Here is a 19,232-nt window from a genome sequence, read left to right as displayed (position 1 = left end):
AACTAAAAGCAGCCCTGTGTTTCTTGGCACACGATATGTACTGTAGTATATATAACTGTAGTTACTCATCCTTTGGAGCCTGAATTGTTGGTGTTTTGTTGTTGATCTTTATGGTATCCAGTCTGTAGATTGGATATATAGTTCACGGTGCTCTGTAGCCTAAACAAATTGTGCATCAGAATTGGAATTAGAAATACTGAAAGCTCTGGCCAGATCTAGCCTAGAGCTGCTTGTCTGAAGAGTAATAGAGAGATTTTCCTGATTTCCTGTCCCTAGAGAAAGTACTGAGTAGAAGGAATTGGATGCATTCAACAAATATTACCAGCATTACGTAAGATTCAATATCTCATCTTCTCATTACATTGGATATAATCACAGAATGTAAGATCTAGAAGGAACTTCAATTTATCAAATCCAAACCCACGCTTGAAGCAAAATCCTCTAGAATGTAACCAACAATTATCCATCCAATTTCAACCTGAAGACATAAAATGAGGAGGAACCCACTACCTTTCATGAGGGAGCTCATTCACTTTTGGACAGCTCTAATTGTTAGAGATTTTTTTTTCTTACATTGAGCAGAAACCTGCCTCTTTGCATCTTCAATGTAAAATACTACAATCACTAAATTTTAGTTCAGCCCTTTGTTGAACTGTACAAAAGGTCATCCAGCCTCTGATTGAATGCCATACAATGGAGGAAAAGCCAAGGAGAGGAGAAACCTCTCAAGGCAGCTCATTCTATTTATTAATAGTCAAAACCATCAGGAAGTTTTCCCTGTTGTTAAGTCAAAATTTGACTCTTCCATCCATTTTTCTTGATTCTGCCCTCTCTTGCCTGACAGTATAAGTCTAATTCCTCTTTCTATATGATAGACTTTCAAATATTTAAAGACTGTTGTAATTTATCCCCTGAATCTTCTCTTTTCCAGAGTAGGCACCCCCAGTTCCTTCAATCTATTCTCATACAACATGAACTGAAGGCCTTTCAGAATCCCAGTTGCTATCCTTTTTGACATTCTTCAGCTTATTAATGTCATTCCTAAATGATGGCTCCCAGAACTGAACACAATAGCCCAGACATGGTCCAACAATGGCAGATTGTGTAAGGACTATCATTCTCTGTATTCTAGGAGGACCTGTCTCTCCTAATGAAGTCTTTTTTGTTTCTGGATGCTGAAAATTTTCCTGCTTATCCAATATTGCTCATAATCAAAACTACTGGTATTCAAAAGATGGACTTTTGGTTTATGGCATTGTTTGGGATAGCTATTCAACTTTCTTTTTTTTTCTTTTTTCTTTAAATAGTATTTTATTTTTCCCCCAAAATTACATATCAAGAAAATTTTTAGCATTCATTTTTCCAAGATTTTGAGTTCCAAATTTTTCTCCCTCCATCCTGCCCCCCCATCTTCTGAAAATGGTAGGCAATTTGATATAGTTTATACATATGCTATCATGTAAAACATATTTCCATATTCATCACAGTTGTGGAAGAAGAAACTAATCAAAAGAAAAAAAAAACATGAGAAAGAATAAAGTGAGAAAAATATGTTTCAATCTGCATTCAGAATCCATCAATTCTTTATCTATATGTGGATAGCATGCTATTCAATTTTCCAAATGTAATTTTGGTTGTTTTCTTCATATTAAAAACTGGGCACAGCTCATACCTAATGTGCAAGTATAGTTAATTAAGAAGTAACATGGCAGGTCTTTCTACCCTTTTTCTCTTCTTGGCCATATCTGTGACTGATTCAGAACAATAGCTCCTCATGTGGAAATGCTTTTTTCTCTGATGTGTGTTGGCAATTCATCTGATATTTATAATCTTAGAAAGCTGCCTCAGGGCATTATTAAATGACTTTCCCAGGGTCACACAAAAGCATATAAGGTATGACTTGAATCCCAGTGTTTTTGATCCCAAATTGGGCCCTACAGTCACCACACCAAACTGCCTCTTTTTTTCAGTAAGCATATTTTTCATTTATTATACTATTTAAATAGAAAAAAAAAACCTGACCAAATAAAAGAACATTAGGAAGGACTATATTTAAAGTTGATGAATTTGACATAAAGTTTAGGGAAAAAAAATGCCTCAAAGATTGTACTTTTCTTCATGACCTGGGTAGGGTGTTGGACCTGGAGTCAGGAAGACCTCAATTCAAATCTGACCTTTGAGTCTCACTAGCTGTGTGACCTTGGGCAAGTGACAACTGCTGTTTGCCTCAGTTTCCTCATCTATAAAATGGGGATAACAATAGCATTAACCTCTAAAGATTGTTGTGAGGATCACATGAGATAATAATTGTAAAATGTTTTGCAAATCTTAAAGCACTATATAAATTCTGTTATTATTATTATCATAGTTTTTATTGGCCCCACACCTGATTAAAAAATCATAAACAGTGACCATGGTAAAAAAAAAAATACCCGTCAAGTAAACAAAACACGTTAAAAATATACACAAGATTGTAATTTACAGTTGCTAAATATATATTAACTTTACCAACACGGTAATGTGATTTGTTTTTATGTCCCCTTTTGAATTCTTTCTTTTCTGTGTATTTTTTTTTCAGATTTTGTTTCCATTATTTTGTACTTAGATATAGTCAGTGTGCATGTTGTGGCTTTGTTCTGAATTCTTAACCATACATCAGACAGATATATAGTACTACTCATTGGAGAAGAGGAGTGAGACCTATATGTCTTATTGGAAAACTGACCTCATACTGGCCAATCAGTTACTGTTTCCTTGCTCCTTTGATTGAATACAGACATTGGGAAGTGGGGATGGGATAGCTCTTTTTCTGACTTCAGGAAGTTGCACCTGTTCGCTCTCCCCGTCTCAACTCAGAAAACTCCTAATCTTTCCTCCAATTAGAAATTGGGCTACCTAATCTTGTATTCTGGTTTATATCCTGTTAGTTGTTTTCTTTTAATGCATAAAAATCTGTCTCCCCCTTGTATTTGGGATCCAGTGCCAAGCTGAGGAGGCCTGGATGTTATATAATTAACATGCATTGCTTAATAAATCAACATGATCAGAAGCTCAAATTTTTGTTTCCTAGGTTATTTCAGATTTTGCCTATACCCATAGCCTTCATTTGGCCAATTCTAATTTTTAAAGTTTTATTTTCTTCAGAAAGGTTTCGTACCTCTTTTACTTAGCTGCTAATTCTCTTTTAATAACTTTCTTGGTTAGCTTTCATTTCTTTTCCCATTTCCCTTGTTTTTTCTTTTACTGCTCTTATGTGTTTTTTTAAAGACATTTTTTGGTTTTGTTTTTGTCTTTTTATTTAGCTATTCCTTAAATGATTAGGAATTCTTGTTGGGCTTGTGTCCAATCTGCATTTATCTTTGTGATTTTTGCTTAAAGATGTTTTCAAGTCATTGCTTCTTTCATGTTTTTGTCTTGAGCTTTCCTGCCACCATAGCAGCTCTTTATGATTTTTTGCTTACTCATTCTCCAAGCTTACTTCTTGACTTTGGATTTTATGTCAGTGTTTAGCTCTGCTCACTTTTGGAGGGGACCCAGCTTACTTCTTGACTTTAGACTTTATGTTAGTGTTGAGCTCTGCTCACTTTTGGAGGGGAGGAGTCTGGCTTAAGTTTTTGCTATTTTCACAGCTCAATGTGGGAACCTGCAAGTTTTCAGTGTTTACAAAGTGGTGTGATCCATGAAGAGGTCTGTTAACTGTCATTCTTATCTGAGCTCCACAAGTTTCTTACCCAGATTTGTGTATTTTGGCTTGTGTGTAGTTGAGTTTAAGTAGGCTATTGATGGACTCAGTCACTGTTAACCTACTATGAGTAACTGAACTGCTGGCTCCCTTTTAGTCTTGGTCTTCTGCAGGCTGGATTGCTGGGCTAAACATTAGAAATGAGTCATTGCTCTGCTCCTAAGCTCAGAGCCACACAGATAAATTTCTGTAATTTGCTTTGTGTTCACTACTCAGGTAGGGCCACACATTTGGTCTTGGCAACTCCTCTCCACGCTGCTTTTGTGACCTGGAACCGAGTAATGGGGGAGAGAGCTACTTCAGGGGTCCCTTGGATCCATTAGATTGTAAGCTCCTTGAGGGCAGGATTAATTGATTTCTTTCTGTCCTTTTTCTTGCTGCTGCTACCACAATGCTGTGTTCCCAATTGGACCCTGCCCCAGTGTCCACAGATCTGTCTCCCTCTCTCTCTCTCCATTTCCTTGGGATATAAAAATTACTCACTGTGAGTTTTGCTTGGCTTTTCCAATCAGAATTCAATATGCTCTGTTTCTAGGTTGTCATGGAGGAGGTGTGTGGATAGATCTCTAACTCAGTTCATCTCCAGTCTTTTTACATCTTATTTCCTGCCACGTACTCTTTTATTCAGTGACACTGGATTCCTTGTTTTTCCACAAACAAGGCACTCCATCTTTTGGATATGGGCATTTTCTATGATTGTCTTCCATGCCTTAAATGCTTTTGGTTCTAATCTCTGCCTTCTGCCTTCCTTCAAATCCCAGCTAAAATCCCAGCTTCTATAGGGGGCTTTTCTCAACTCCTTTTCATTCTAGTGCTTGCCCTTTGCTAATTATTTCTTACTTATCCTGTATATAGTTTGCTTTGTATGTATTTGTTTGCTTATCTCCCCATTAGATTAGGAACTCCTTAAGGGCAGGGATGATCTTGAGCTTCTTTTTCTAACCCTAGTACTTAGTACGGTGCCTGACACATAATAGGTGCTTAATAAATGTTTATTGTCTGATTGACTTTTAAATCTTGCCATAGTTCTTATTAATTTTTACTATTTCTTTTTAAAAAATTTTATTTATTTATTTTGTTTGTATTTTATTTTCCCCCATTTACATGTAAAAATAATTTTTAACATTCATTTATAAAACTTTGATTTCCAAATTCTCTCCCTTCCTCCTTCTCTCCCCACCCCCTTGCCCCATTGAGAAGGCAAGAAATTCAATGTAGGTTATACATGTGTAGTCATGAAAAACATATCCACAATAGTCATGTTGTAAAATAAAACAGATAAAAAAACTCAAGAAAAATTTAAAAAGTAAGCTTCAATCGATATTCAGAAATCATCAATTATTTCTCTAAGGATGGATAGCATTTTACATCATAAATCAGAGTTCTCTTGGATCATTGTATTGCTGAGAATAGCTAAATTGTTCATAGCTGATCATCATATAATATTGCTGTTACTTTGTACACAGTACATTTCCCATTGTATCAGTCCTTGTAAGGTTTTCCAGGTTTTTCTGAGGGCACCCTGCTCACCATTTCTTATAATACAATAGTATTCCATCATAATAACATATCACAACTTGTTCAGCCATTCCCCAATTGATGGACATCTCCTCAATGTCTAATTCTTTGCCCCCAGAAAAGAGCTTGTACATATAGGCTCTTTTCCATTCTTTTAAAAAATTTCTTTTGGGATACAGACCTAGTAGTGGCATTGCTAAGTCAAAGGGTATGCGTGGTTTCATAGACCTTTGGGCACAGTTCCACATTGCTCTACAGAATGGTTGAATGTGTTCACAACTCCACCAACAAAGCATTAATGTTTCATTTTTCCCACATCCCCTCCAACATTTGTCATTTACTTTTTCTGTCCTATTAGCCAATCTGATAGTTATGAGATAGTACTGCAGAATTGCTTTAATTTGCATTTCTCTGAACAATAGTGAGTTAGAGTATTTTTTCATATGGCTATAGATAACGTTGATTACTTCACCTGAAAAGTTATCATATCTTTTGATCATTTATCCATTAGGGAATGGCTCTTATTTTTATAAACTTGACCCAGTTCTCTATGTGTTTGAGAAATGAGGCCTTTATCAGAGAAACTTGCTTCAAAATGTTTTTCACAATTACTGTTGCTAACTGTATTTCCCTTCATCCTATTCTCCCCCCCATTTATTCTATTCTCTCTCTCCTTTCCCCCTGTCCCTCCTCAAAAGTGTTTTGCTTTTGACTATCCCATCCCCCAATCTGCCCTCTCTTCTATCACATCCTCCCTTCTCTTATCCCCTTCCCCTCCTACTTTCCTGTAGGGTAAGATAGATTTCTGTACCCGATTGCTTGTGTATGTTATTTCCTCTTTGAGCCAATTCTGATGGGAGTAAGGTTCACTCACTCCTCCTTACCTTCCCCCTCTACCCCGCCACTGTAAAAGCTTTTTCTTGCCTCTTTTACATGAGATAATTCACCCCATTCTACCTCTCCTTTTCTCTTTCTCCCAGTACATTCTTCTTTCACCTCTTAATTCTATTTTTTGGAGCTCTGAAATTTGGTGATAAAATTCCTAGGAGTTTTCATTTTGGGATCTCTTTCAGGAAGTGATCAGTAGATTTTTAAAATTTCTGTTTTATCTTCTGGTTCTAGAATTTCAGGGCAGTTTTCCTTGATGATTTCTTGAAAGATGATGTCTAGGCTTTTTTTTTTATCACAGCTTTTAGGTAGCCCAATAATATTTAAAATATCTCTCCTGAATCTATTTTCCAGATCAGTTGTTTTGCCAATGAGGCATTTCACATTGTCTTCTATTTTTTCCATCATTTTGGTTTTGTTTTATTGTTTCTTGATTTCTCATAAAGTCATTAGCTTTCATCTGCTCCATTCTAATTTTTAAGGAATTCTTTTCTTCAGTGAACTTTTGTACCTTCTTTTCCATTTGGCCAATTCTGCTTTTTAAGGCATTCTTCTTCTCACTGGCTTTTTGGACTTCTTTTACCATTTGGCCTAGTCTGTTTTTTGAGGTGTTATTTTCTGAAGTATTGTTTTATGTTTTGTTTACCAACCTGTTGACTCATTTTTCATGATTTTTTTGCATCACTGTCATTTCTCTTCTCAATTTTTACTCTACCTCTCCTACTTGGTTTTCAAAATGCTTCAAAATCCTTCCATGGCCTGGGATCAATTCGTATTTTTTTTGGAGGCTTTGGATGTAGGAGCTTTGACTTTGTTGTCTTCTTCTGAGTTTGTTTTGATCTTCCTTGTCACCATAATAACTTTCAATAGTCAAAGTTTTTCTTGTTTTGCTCATTTCCTTAGCCTATTACTTGATTTTTAAGTGTTTGTTAAAGTAGGGCTCTGCTTCCAGGGTGGAGGGCACACTGTCCCAAGCTTCAGGAGTTCTGTCAACTATTTTCAGAGATACTTCTAGGGATCTGAAGGTTTTCAATTCTTCCAAGGTGGTATGATCTAAAATGGGGTGTTTACTACTCTCCTGGCCTGTGCCACCCAGTACTGTGAACTGGATCTGAGTATGGGCAAAGCAACAGAGTCCCACTTCAGTGCTAGCAAAAAAGACCTCTGTAATCTCCTTCTGAGCAGTTATTTGATTGCTGTACCATCTGTAGGCTGAGAGCTCCAGAAACAGCCACTGCTGCTGCCGCTGCCAGTGCTGATTCAGTCACTCCTAATGCCAGTCCGTGGTTTGCTGGGCCCGAGGCTATGCTGGCATGGCCTGTACTGGACTGTGCTCTTGTCTCACTCAGGTATGACAGACCTTTTTTGCTGACCTTAAAAGTTGTGTTTGGTGTCTGTGGGCCGGGAGGTCTGGAAACTGCCACTGCTGCTGATCCAGTCATTCCCAAGGCCTGCTCTGGGTTTGCTGGGGCCCAGCCTGTGCTGGTGCCACTTGTGCTGGACTATGCTCCTCTCTCACCCTGGTGCAACAGACCTTTCCTGAAGATCTTCCAAGTTGTCTTGGGCTCGAAATTTATTTCACTCCAACATTGTTTGAGTTCTAGTGCTCTAGAATTTGTTTAGATTCATTTTAAAAGATATTTGGAGGAGTTTAGGGGAGAGCTCAGGTGAGTCCCTATCTTTACTCCACCATCTTGGCTCTGCCAACTCTTCTATTTTCTAACCAATAATAGATGGTTTTGATTACTACTGCTTTATGGTATAGTTTGAGCTCAGAAGGGGCTACTCCCCTTTCTTCATATTTCTTCTCTTAATTTCCCTCATTATTCTAAATAAATTTTTTTCCAAAGGAATTTTGTTATTATTTTGTTGAGTTCTGTAAAGGACCCCTTAAGTAATTTGATTGATACAGCATTAAAAGTATGAGTTAGCTGGTACTGTTGTCAGAAAAGTTTCCCTTGATCTTTTCCAGGTCAGATGCCCAACTCCCTTCACTGTCCCAGGCGTAAAAGTTCATGTGGCTGGGGCCGAGGCAGCCTCCCAACCCAGCTAACCCCAGGGCTTGTGGCTTGTTTAAGCACCTTGCCACTTGTTGTTGAAGTGGACCCTAGCCTGGAGGTGTTTGTTCTTCATAGACAAGAAATCTTGTCCAGGGTTTTTCTTTAGATTTTCTCCAATTGATCCAGGAGGACCCCCTTCTACCCCTATTCTTATTTGTTTTCATGGCTCAATGTTCACCCAGAAATGCTATTTTATCTCTTTTGTGGAGGAAAATCTTGAGACCTTGAAATTTTCTGACCTACTCCACCATTTTCCCAGAATCCTCTCTATGTTAATTCTTAAATAAAGGGCTTCCATGTGGAAGGAGGATCAAACTTATTTTTTTTTCTGTCTTGGAAGATAGAAGTGGGAGCAATGGATAGAACTTTCAAAGAATTTCAAAGAAAAAGAATTCCAGTTCTGGACTGCTATGGCACAGACTCATCTCAGCCCCTTTCCACCTCTCCCCTACCCCCACTTCCAAAGGTAGATTGCCCTAAAATCAAGGTGAGGACCCTTCCTAGTGAGAGGTATAAAAAGACTGCATTATGCAGCCAGTGAGGGACTTCTTAGCTCTCTTCAGTTTGCTTTTACTTGGTGGTCAGTGGCCTTGAGGTCTGTTCATGGAAGACTTAGGAAAGCTGTGCTGACTTGCACCTATGCTTATTTGAGTGATTGATACCAGAACCTTCAGGATCAGTGCTGTCCACTGTGTTAGATATTGACAATGGCAATGAGCTGGTACTATGGTAATGGGCCAAAGGACCAGATACAATATGAGTGTGAAAATAAGGTTAATTTGAATAAGAGAAGACATTATGATGTCCTTCTTCAAACATGATGCCCAAGACTACACACAATATTTTATTTGTGAGCTGACAAAACTTATGGTAATGTCATATTCTTTGAGTGGAACATTTAATTAGTACAGTCTAAGATTAAAACTGTTTATTGGCTACTAAGTTGAACCTTTAACTTATACTAAGTTTTCATTCAAATAAAACCCACATCTTCTTTCTAGCGGTGTCTCTATCATCCTATACTTTTGTGGTTGATTTTTTTTTGAGCTCAAGTTCAGGTCTTAACATTTAATCTATATTGAATTTAATCTTTTTTAGATTTGGCCCAACCAATAAAGGCCTTTATGGATCTTGAGTCTTATCCAATGCATTAGCTATTTTTTTTTCTAGTTTAGTGTTATCTACACATTTGACGAGCTGGCATATTCAGCTGGCATCTATCTTTTCAATTCAATTGATAATCCAAGCTAGTGACTAGGACAGAGATCTATGGCACACCACTACAGCCCTCTTTCCCGGTTGACAATGGCCCATTAATACCAATGTTCTGGGTGCAGTTGCTCAGCTGGTTTCAGATTCTTCTACCCAAATGATTATCTATTTTAAATCTCTTAATCTTGTTCAAAAGGATGCCATGAATGACTTTGTTAAGTATCTTAGTTAAATCAAGTATACTTCATCATTGGCATTCCCAGGACCTACCATCTAAGTCAGAAAGTGAATTGGTTTGTCTGGCATGATTAAAAATCATGGAATCTTCAAGCTGGAAGGACCCTATATGTCATCTAGTCCAGCCCATACTGAGCCTGATTTCCCTCTACACCAACCCTGATAAATGGTCATGTAGCAGCTGCATCAAATCCTCAATGATAATTTTGAAGGAATCTCATTTCCTTTTTTGGAGAATTCTAATTGTTAGTTTTTCTTTATATTGTATCAAAGTCTATACCTTTGTAATATCTACTCAGAATTAGTTTTGTGTTCTGGGGCCAAGCAAAATAGGTGAATTACTATTGGTACTATTTGAGAAATTATGGAGAATGGAAGCAATGTTGTAGTCCTTTGTTGTTATTCAGTAGTTTCAGTTGTGTCTGACTCTTCATGATCCCATTTGGGTTTTTTTTGGCAAAGATACTTCAGTGGTTTGCCATTTCCTTCTGCAGCTCATTTTACAGATGAGGAAACTGAGGCAAATAATGTTAAATGACTTGCTCAGGATCACACAACTTGTAAGTGTCTGAGGTTGGATTTGAGCTCTGGTCTTCTTGACTCCAAGTCTGGTGCTCTATCCACTTTGCCATCTAGTTGCCCACTGTAGTCCTAGAAATGAGAAAATGTCTCAATTTTTAAAAGGGGAAAAGTATGGATTTTTCAAATTATAGGTTTGCAAATGTGATATTGATTCTGGGCATAATTTCATATTGAATTCATTTGTTCTCTTCTCCCCCAAACCATGGTACTTATCTGGGCACCAGGGAGGATAGAGAAACTGTCATCTTTTACTATTTTTATTTTGTTTGAACAATAGAAGAATAGGGCTGAAACAATAAAGATATCAATAAAGATTTTATTCATGCTACTAATCCTCCCTCCCATGTCCCTTACACCCCTCCCATGTCAGGGTTATAATGTTTGATGTTTCAGGAGCATGGTTAATTGTCTGGGATCAATTTTCATTCAGTGCGTATTTATCAAGTGTTTACTACATGCCCAGTCCTGAGTTAGGTATTGTAAAGGAACCAGAAGTATTAAGTCAATGAGTAAACTAGTATTTCTTAAGTGCCTACCATATGCCAGGTACTGTATTTAGTCCTGGATGAAATTCATGATTCTCAAGGAGTTTACAATCTTGCCACAAAGGGGAAAATTCAAATTCTCTAAATGGGGGATAAGGTGGACATAAAGGGAGACATATACCTTGGCAATACTGTATGGAAGTATGCCCCCTTTTAAAACCTCATTGAATTGATAGATGTCTTAGGGTTTTGTATAGAGCCATGAGGTGGCTGAATTCTTTCCAGGTAGAGTTGATGGCAAGAGAGTATGAGGGTAATTCTTAGGTTGTGGGAAAACCTATGGGGATGTGATGCAAGGCAAAATATCATATGCCCCAATCAGTTACTAATTGGGGACCTAACCACAGAAGGGGTGGAAAATTTTGTTTTCAAATGTAAATATTAGGTCTCATGTAGTTTAAAAGAGGTGGCTAGGTGGCTCAATGGATAGACTTCTGGGCCAGAAGTCAGGAAGACCTTTTGTTCAAATCCATCCTTGACCAGTTACTAGCTATGTGACCCTGGGCAAGTCACTTAACCTCTGTTTGCCTTAATCTACTGGAGAAGAAAATGGCACGCCACTCCCATGTTGTCTCTAGGAAAAACCCATGGACAAAATTGGAGTGCTCTGTATGGTCCATGAGGTCATGAAGAGTTGGACATGACTGAATGACTGACCAACAACAATGTACTTTAAAGGTTTCTTTGGTGTTGCCTCAGTGGAGTGATTTTATACTGGAAATTTTCCACATGAATAGAATCACAGATGCAGATAAAACAAATAGCTGTGAACTTTCTCTACAATCCCTTCAGTTGCCTAATCATGCTCTGAAGGTGATCCTGTGCTTCTTGAAGGTTCAAAATCTCTACCAGCTGAGCACAAACTGGAAAGGCTTCAAGTATGATTTCAGTGTGTTTGTCGTAAGGCCCAGACTATATAAAAGAAAGCTAGTTACTAGATGATTCATTTTTTTCATTTTGGCTACAGCGACTCAGGAAGACCGCCCACTAAGGCATGGAAAGAGTGAGACTTACTGACACTGTTAGAGAGAATATCTACAGGAATAATATCAGGTATCCTTAAAGTATTGAATAAATGTTTATTGAGTGAATGAAGTCATGAAAGTTACTGGGGCACTAAATGTGTATTTCAAATCTTTGAATACACAGATTGTAAATGAGAGGAGAGAAAATTCTCAGCTAACTTAGGTGAATAGTTGATAACAGAGTCAGCACTGTGAAGAGGGCTTTCTGAGAAAAAAAGAGAGAGAGGAAAAATATTCAGTATTTCTAGAGTCCTGACAATAAAGAGAAGATAGAAAGCCAAGGCCAGGGCCAGTAGTCACTTTGTTCTTACATGACACCAGCAGTGAGGATTCTATACACCCAACCCTTCCCACTTCGATAGCTAAGGTTGATTGTGGAGTGGTTGGGGATTGAGCAGATATCACAGAATTATATAGTTTTCCACTTTGAACTCAGACTGACAGTTGAAATCCTATCTCAATGAATGATAAGAGGAAGTTAGTAATGGAGGAATGTTAAAAATTCAAAAATCATGTGGGGAGCATAAGCGACTGCTCTTGGCTCCTTCCTTTAGGCAAACATCTTTCTTGCTCACTTCCTCAACAGCTTCTACCCTGGGCTTTCCATGTCTTAAACTTGGGCTTCAGCAGTCCCTTATGATTAGGACCCAAATGGCCTAACCTGGGCATTTGGGGGTTAATTCCAGTCACTGCTCCAGTGCATTCCCAAGAGAGGCAAGGAGAGAGAGGGAGAGAGAGAAAGAGACTCAACCCTGGCTTATAGGGATTTGCCTTTAATCTCCATGGAGTCCTGGGAAGGGACTTTATTAGCTAGTCCCATAGTTTACCACCTACTTTTCCATACTCTCTCACTCAGCCCCTCATGTTTTATTCATCCATCCACCCTCAACCATCATCCTCTACTGAGTCCTGACATCCACTGTATTGTCAGCTTCCCACAGCATCAATAATTACACCCTCAGTATTCCAAGCATGAGCACTTGTCCAGCCTCAGTGAAACACACATACCCACCTTCACATCCACTGTCTCTAACCCTTGACTTATTAGTACTTACTTTCTCCATCCCTTAATTAGGCCTACACCCACCTAATATCTGCTTATTCACTTTCCAACCCTTACTGAATCCTCCTACTCACTCACTATTCTTTTCTGAATTCTTTATATCCACACAGTTCACCCATCATCCCGACTCCTGTCCTTACCCAGTCTCAACCTGAGCCTTCCTTACTTATCTACTTACTGGCCCTACCTGAGCTCCCAACACTCACTAGTCCACTGAGTGCTTCATGTAGATTGCCCACATTTACCTGCTCACCCTGTTATCCTTCCCTGAAGCTACACAGATTTAGTTTCATTTCCTTCACTTCCCTCTCTTCTCCTCCTCACACTGATGTGTCCTCTGTAACTCTCTGCTTGTATTCTACATGGATAATGGTGAGTGTAGAAGGAGACTTTTTGACAGTTTTTTTGCCATGTCTCAATAAGCAGCAGGAGACAGGGAAGGGGTAAATTTCATGAAGAAAAAGGTCAGTGTGTTTTCAGAAGGACTAGTAGGGTAGAGATTTAAAAGAAATGATGGAGATGAGGGGCGGTGTCAGAAAGGCTGGTAAGAATGGGCTTTGTATGTGTATTTGGGGCCAGCTGGTGTTCAAATCATCTTGCCAGTACACGACTTCTTAGGATAACTTTTGAGTGTAAATGTGGCTCTCAGATCATCCTATTTCTGGAGAATCATAGAATGTTAGAACTGAAAGGGAGGGGGGAATTTGGAGATATTCCAGCTAAACTCTTTCATTTTATGGATGAGTGAACTGAGTGCCAGAGAGATGAAGTGGCTTTCACGAAGACACAGGAAATAAATACAATCTAGGAAAGGTTGTTCTGGTAAATGTTTGACCATCAGCTCTCCCCCTCTCCCCTAAAAATGAATGACACACTCTTAAGTTGAATCTGCATTATTAACATTTTCTCCATCACGTCCTTAAGTCTAGAAATCAACAAAACAGTAAATCAATCAGTGATCAGTAGCATTTGTCTGTCTCCAAGGTATAATTTCTCATACTGAAAATTTAACAACCATTTGGGCTCTCCCAAAGCCCAAATGAGCCCATTCCAACATATCACTGTACCTAGGTCTCCAAATTCTCATTATTTTGGTTATTATCCCCTATTTCTCACCTCCTAATGGAATGGGACAATCTCCAAAATTCTCTCCTTTCCTCTGCTCCATGAAACTAACACAAAGCTCTTTGGGAGTGTTTTAGGTTTTGCCTTAACTACAAGGAAAAAATGGGGAAGCAAAAGTAATTCAAGGAGAGTTAGAAAGTCAGGAAACTATAGATTTCTTAAGAGTCTTAATCAAAACTTTCCTCAAGATGACTGTAATTTTGAGTATTTGATATAATAATCAACATTTACATACTGCTCTAAAGATTTGTAAAACATTATACAGATATTTGATTATTTGATCTGTACAACAGACCTGTTATGTATGCTCTTACTCTTCCTATTTTTTCAAATGAGAAAACTAAAGCTGAGAGAAGTTAAGTGACTTGCCCAGGGCCACACATCTGATAAGTGTCTGAGGCAAGACTTGAACTCAGGTAGGTCTTGACTGTAAGTCTGGTATTTTATTATGTCATCTAGTATGGTTTTGTGGATAAAATGTTGGACTTGGAGTCAGAAAGACCTTACTCTATGTGAATCTCACCACTGACATTTACTTGCTGTGTGACTCTGGGAAAATCATTTAACCTCTCTCAGCCTCAGTTTCCTTAATTGCAAAATGAAGAAGTTTGATATGATGACCTCTTAGGTTCCTTCCAATTTAAACTCTATGATCATATGATCCAGTTAGGCATTCAAGAGAGCTAATGCACTCAGGATGCATTGAGAGGCATACGTTCAGGACTGTAGAGGGGATGGTCTATTTGTAGCCTGCCTTAGTTACTTCACATCTGAAATTTTGTGTTTAAATCTGGAAACTAAAGTTTCAAAAGGCCATGGATAAGTAGAGAATGTTCAGAGGAGGGCAACCATGATGATGGATTCATATAGCCTTGAATCCATATCATATGTGAACTGGCTGATATAACTGTGAATGTTTAGTGTGGAAAAGAGAAGACTTTTTGGGGGAGGTGATAGTTGTCTTCAATATTCAAAGGGCTGTCATGTGGAAGTCAACAAGTCAACAAGCATTTATTAGGCACCTACTATGTGCCAGGCACAGTGCTAAGTGCTGGATATACAAAAAAGCCAGAAACAGTCCCTGTCCTCAAAGAACTAAAAAAATCTGATGGGGAAGGCAGCATGCAAGCAATTAAGTACAAACAAGATCTATACATATACACACATATAATTTTGTATGTATATTAGATATGCATTCCATTTGCTCTCTGAGGGTAGAACCAGGAGCAATGAGTTGAAGTTATAATGAGACAAGTTTGGGTTTGATATCAAAGAAAAGCTTCCTAACAATTAATGCAGTCCAAAAGTGGGTTCCCTGGGGATGTTGTAAAAACCCTTTCACTGGAATACAATATACATCAAATATATCCTAGATGACCACTTATTGTGGGATGATGTAGAGAAGATGTGTTTTTATGTATTTGTTGGAACAGCTGATATTCTGTAAATCTATGAAAGAACTTAAGGCTCAGCCTACTCTTACATAGTTTCTTGCTTCTTTCTTGTCTTAACGTTCTGAAAGAACACTGGCCAATCTCTCTACATCTCACCCTTCAAATGGGAAGCATTTATCCTAGGTCTCTCCCATTGTCTTCTTTCACAGCAGAACTCAAGGGATAAGAGAATGGGACACAGCAGTGCTACAGTTGGGTCTTTGAGTACAAACAGGACTCAAATGAGATTTATCTATGTCTACAGAGCATTCTAAATGCTTCATTTTTATTTTAATATTTCCCTCCTTCAAAAGAAAGTAATCTCTCATTTTCTAAAAAAAAATGACAAAAATGTGTGGGGGAAGTCTAGCCAGGGTCCTAAGTTCATGATGATTATGGACTCTGGTGCATAAGTAAGGGAATTTTTTTAATCATTTATTTGTCAGTCTAGTTAACCATATGTAGTCCATCCTCTAGACTCCAAGAAAGATGGTTGTCTTGGCTCAATTCAGCCCGACAGGAATCTGAGCTCAGGGAAACTTATTTGCCCTACAATCTCTTTCATGTTCAGCTTGTTCTTCCTTTTATATACTTTTATTTGTACTGCTACAGGTGAATCCATTCCCTGGGACATAAACATCAGCTGAGGCTTGTTTTTTTTCCTCACAGGGATCCTGGACTTGAGGAGATGATGGTACCCCACAATTCACTACATCGCCTATGGATCTGACATCTTGCTCCTCTGGACTCAGGGTGTCAGGGCTATGGATGCTTTTAGGGTCCTTTGACCACATGGACAGAACAAGAAGGAATGGGCTGAAACTGCAGCAATGTGGGTTGGAGTTGAGGTAAAAAGTGCTTCTTCACAGTAAGGGGAATGGGGTATTGTGTGGTCCTTCATTTCTTTCTTCTTCCCTGCCCCAAGCTGCAGGCACTAACTGGCTCTGACATGAACTGGGTTGGATGGGGTGGTAGGAAGTGGGGGCAAAATGGCTGGGGAAAGGAAAATTTTCCTTGATTGTGTGAAGTGTATGATTCCATGTATGTTTGCATGTGATTGTCAGTATACCTGTTTGTGTGCTTCTTTGTGTATGTCTGTGTAGGCATTTGTAAGTATGTATATGTTGCTATATGTATCTCTGTGTATATTGTATGCAAATGAATATTGTTTGTATGTCCTGGGATGGTCAAAAAAGGAGGAGGACATGTAACAAAGTGTTGGGGGTTCTTTATGAAGAAGGTGGGTAGGATTGCTGTTGTGTTTGGAAGCAGCCACATTGGAGGTGAACAATGTTCACCTTGGAAACACAAGGGCCAGGGATAATATTCCCTAAGGACAGATTTAATAAGGACCAAAAGATTGCCTTGATTCCTAATATCTCCCTAAATCCTATTGTTTGAAGTTCCACCTTGGACCACTGCTTTGGTCAATGTCCCGCATTAGATAGATCAAGCATTTATTAAGTGCTTACTATCTATGAGGTGCTGTTTTAAGTGCTGGAGATAGGAAACCAATAAAACAAGATAGTCCCTGCTCTCAAAGAGCCTACCTTCTAATAGGGGAAGGAAACACATAAAAGAAAAATTAGAAAACTGGGGGAGATGGGGGCAGGGTGGATACTAGGGGGAAGGGAGCAATGTGGCTGGATTTCTAATGACGTGGAACAACTATCATCTAGTCAGGCTCTGGGTGGAATCATCCTCAAGGAAGAATGAGGGATAATTTATAGGTGAGGCAGACTGAAGAGCAAGCTGTAGGGGAAATGAGCAGTGTGGTTGGACCTTCTGATGATATGGCAAGTACTTCATTATTGTCACTGGATGCATGAGCACAAAGCAATTAGCCTTACCAGGTTAGACTAGATCCCACAGTATAGATACTCTTTGTAAGAAGCATATCAGTCATTGAATTATACAGTAGGAGTTTGGATGCAGGCTAGATGACTTCTGAAGCAAATACTTGGATTAAATTAGGATAATTTTCTTCTTAAAAATTCTATTTAACAAATATTTATTAATGCCTGCTATGTGTTAGGTACTGTGCTACTCCCTGGGGATATAAAACCACAATCAATAGTGTCCTTGCCCTCCAGATGCTTACATTCTTTTGGAGGGGTATATGAGTATGTATGTGGATACAATACATACCATTTCTCCTTTTTTAAGAACACATATCAGAAATAGTAGTAAAACAAATTTGGAGACTAGAATTCAAATCAAAATTTATTTTATTCATAATTTTAAAAATCATACCTAACATGTAAAACAAAACTTTCTTGTTCAGAGATGCTGAATAAGTTTTTGAGAAGGGGAAAGGGTCACTTTCTTTTTCTTTTTCAATAAAGGGAACACTTTGTAGGGTGCCCTTAATATTGTATTTTTCTTTTAATGCCTTGAACCTCCTATAACTCAATTTATGTGCCACCATATGTCTCAATGATAGACTGTCAAATGGATTCCCCTACTCTCCTATCCCCTGACACCTCTTCCTTCTCTTCCACTTATGCTTTGGTTCTTTCTCTGCAGGTAACATGTACAACATGAAAGATTCCAATGCCACCTTTGTCAACCCTGTATATTTCATCTTATTGGGAGTCCCTGGTCTGGAATCTGTACAGCACTGGATGGGGATTCCATTTTGCATCATGATCTTCCTTGCTCTTGTGGGGAACTGTACTATCTTGTCTGTCATCTGGAGGGACCCATCACTCCACCAACCCATGTATCTTCTCTTGGCAATGTTGGCCATAAATGACCTTTGCATTTTCCCTGTCCTGTTCCCTAAAACTTTGGCCATCTTCTGGTTCAACCTCAAAGAGATTGAATTCAATGTCTGTCTGACCCAAATGTTCTTTGTGCATGCTCTGGCAGGGTTTGAAACTGGGATCCTGGTAGCCGTGGCATTGGATCCGGATATGTAGCCATATGCCGGCCCCTGAGGTACACAGCTATCCTGACTCCTCAAGTCCTGCTGGGCATTGCAATTGTAGTAGTTATGAGGGCTGTTCTTCTCATCTCCTTCTGTCCCATCCTTATCAAACTGAGGCTAACATCTTTCCACTCCACAGTAATAGCTCATTCTTATTGTGAGCACATGGCAGTGGTGAAACTGGCTGTAGGTGACACTCGAGTCAACAAGTTCTATGGTCTGGCCGTTATCCTGAGTTTGTGTTGGTGTGACATCTCCTTCATCTCTACCTCCTACGTTCTTATCTTCAGGGCTGTCCTGAGGCTGCCTGGGAAGGAGGCCAGGGTCAAAGCAGTCAACACCTGCACAGCCCACATCACCATTATTGTGCTCAGCTACTCACTGGCACTGTTCTCCTTTCTGGCGCACCGATATGGCCACCATGTAGCTCCCTATGTCCACATTCTCCTGGCCAACATCTACCTCTTAGTACCTCCTGTGGTGAACCCTATTGTCTATGGAGTGAAGACTAAGGAGATCCGCATTAGAGTGATCACCATGTTCTCCCTTCAGAGACAAAGGCTTAAATTTTAACTCATCTATGTAGCAGAAATTAGCCCATGAACTTGACAGGCATTTGAACTTTGTCCCTGGAAGAATTTCTATGCCTATTTCTAAGAAAAAATGTCTAAATATTGGATTCTGAGTGATATTCTGAAAGGCAAAGCACAACTCTTTCATTCCATAATACTGGGTTTACATAGTTTGAAATACTATGACTACCTGCCTGGTTTAGGGACACAAAAACACTTATGAATTTTTGCAAAGGGTCAAGAATTTAGAATTAGAAGGATGTCAAATTGAGAATCTTAGGGACACTAGAAATAAATTCCC

At 38.8% G+C, this 19,232-nt stretch overlaps 1 protein-coding gene across 1 annotated transcript; it reads left to right on the top strand.

Moving 5' to 3' along the window:
- The first annotated feature begins 17,970 nt into the window (after positions 1-17,970).
- On the top strand, positions 17,971-18,932 carry LOC114032142 (olfactory receptor 52A1-like). Its single transcript, XM_027847381.1, is given in 2 exon segments — positions 17,971-18,339; positions 18,342-18,932. Coding segments are annotated over 2 exon segments (960 nt in total).
- Positions 18,933-19,232: the final 300 nt, after the last annotated feature.

The sequence above is a fragment of the Vombatus ursinus genome, unplaced genomic scaffold, assembly GCF_900497805.2.
Source record: "Vombatus ursinus unplaced genomic scaffold, bare-nosed wombat genome assembly UNPS02015400.1, whole genome shotgun sequence".
Lineage (NCBI taxonomy): Eukaryota > Metazoa > Chordata > Mammalia > Diprotodontia > Vombatidae > Vombatus > Vombatus ursinus.
This window is presented reverse-complemented; position numbering and strand designations above follow the sequence as displayed.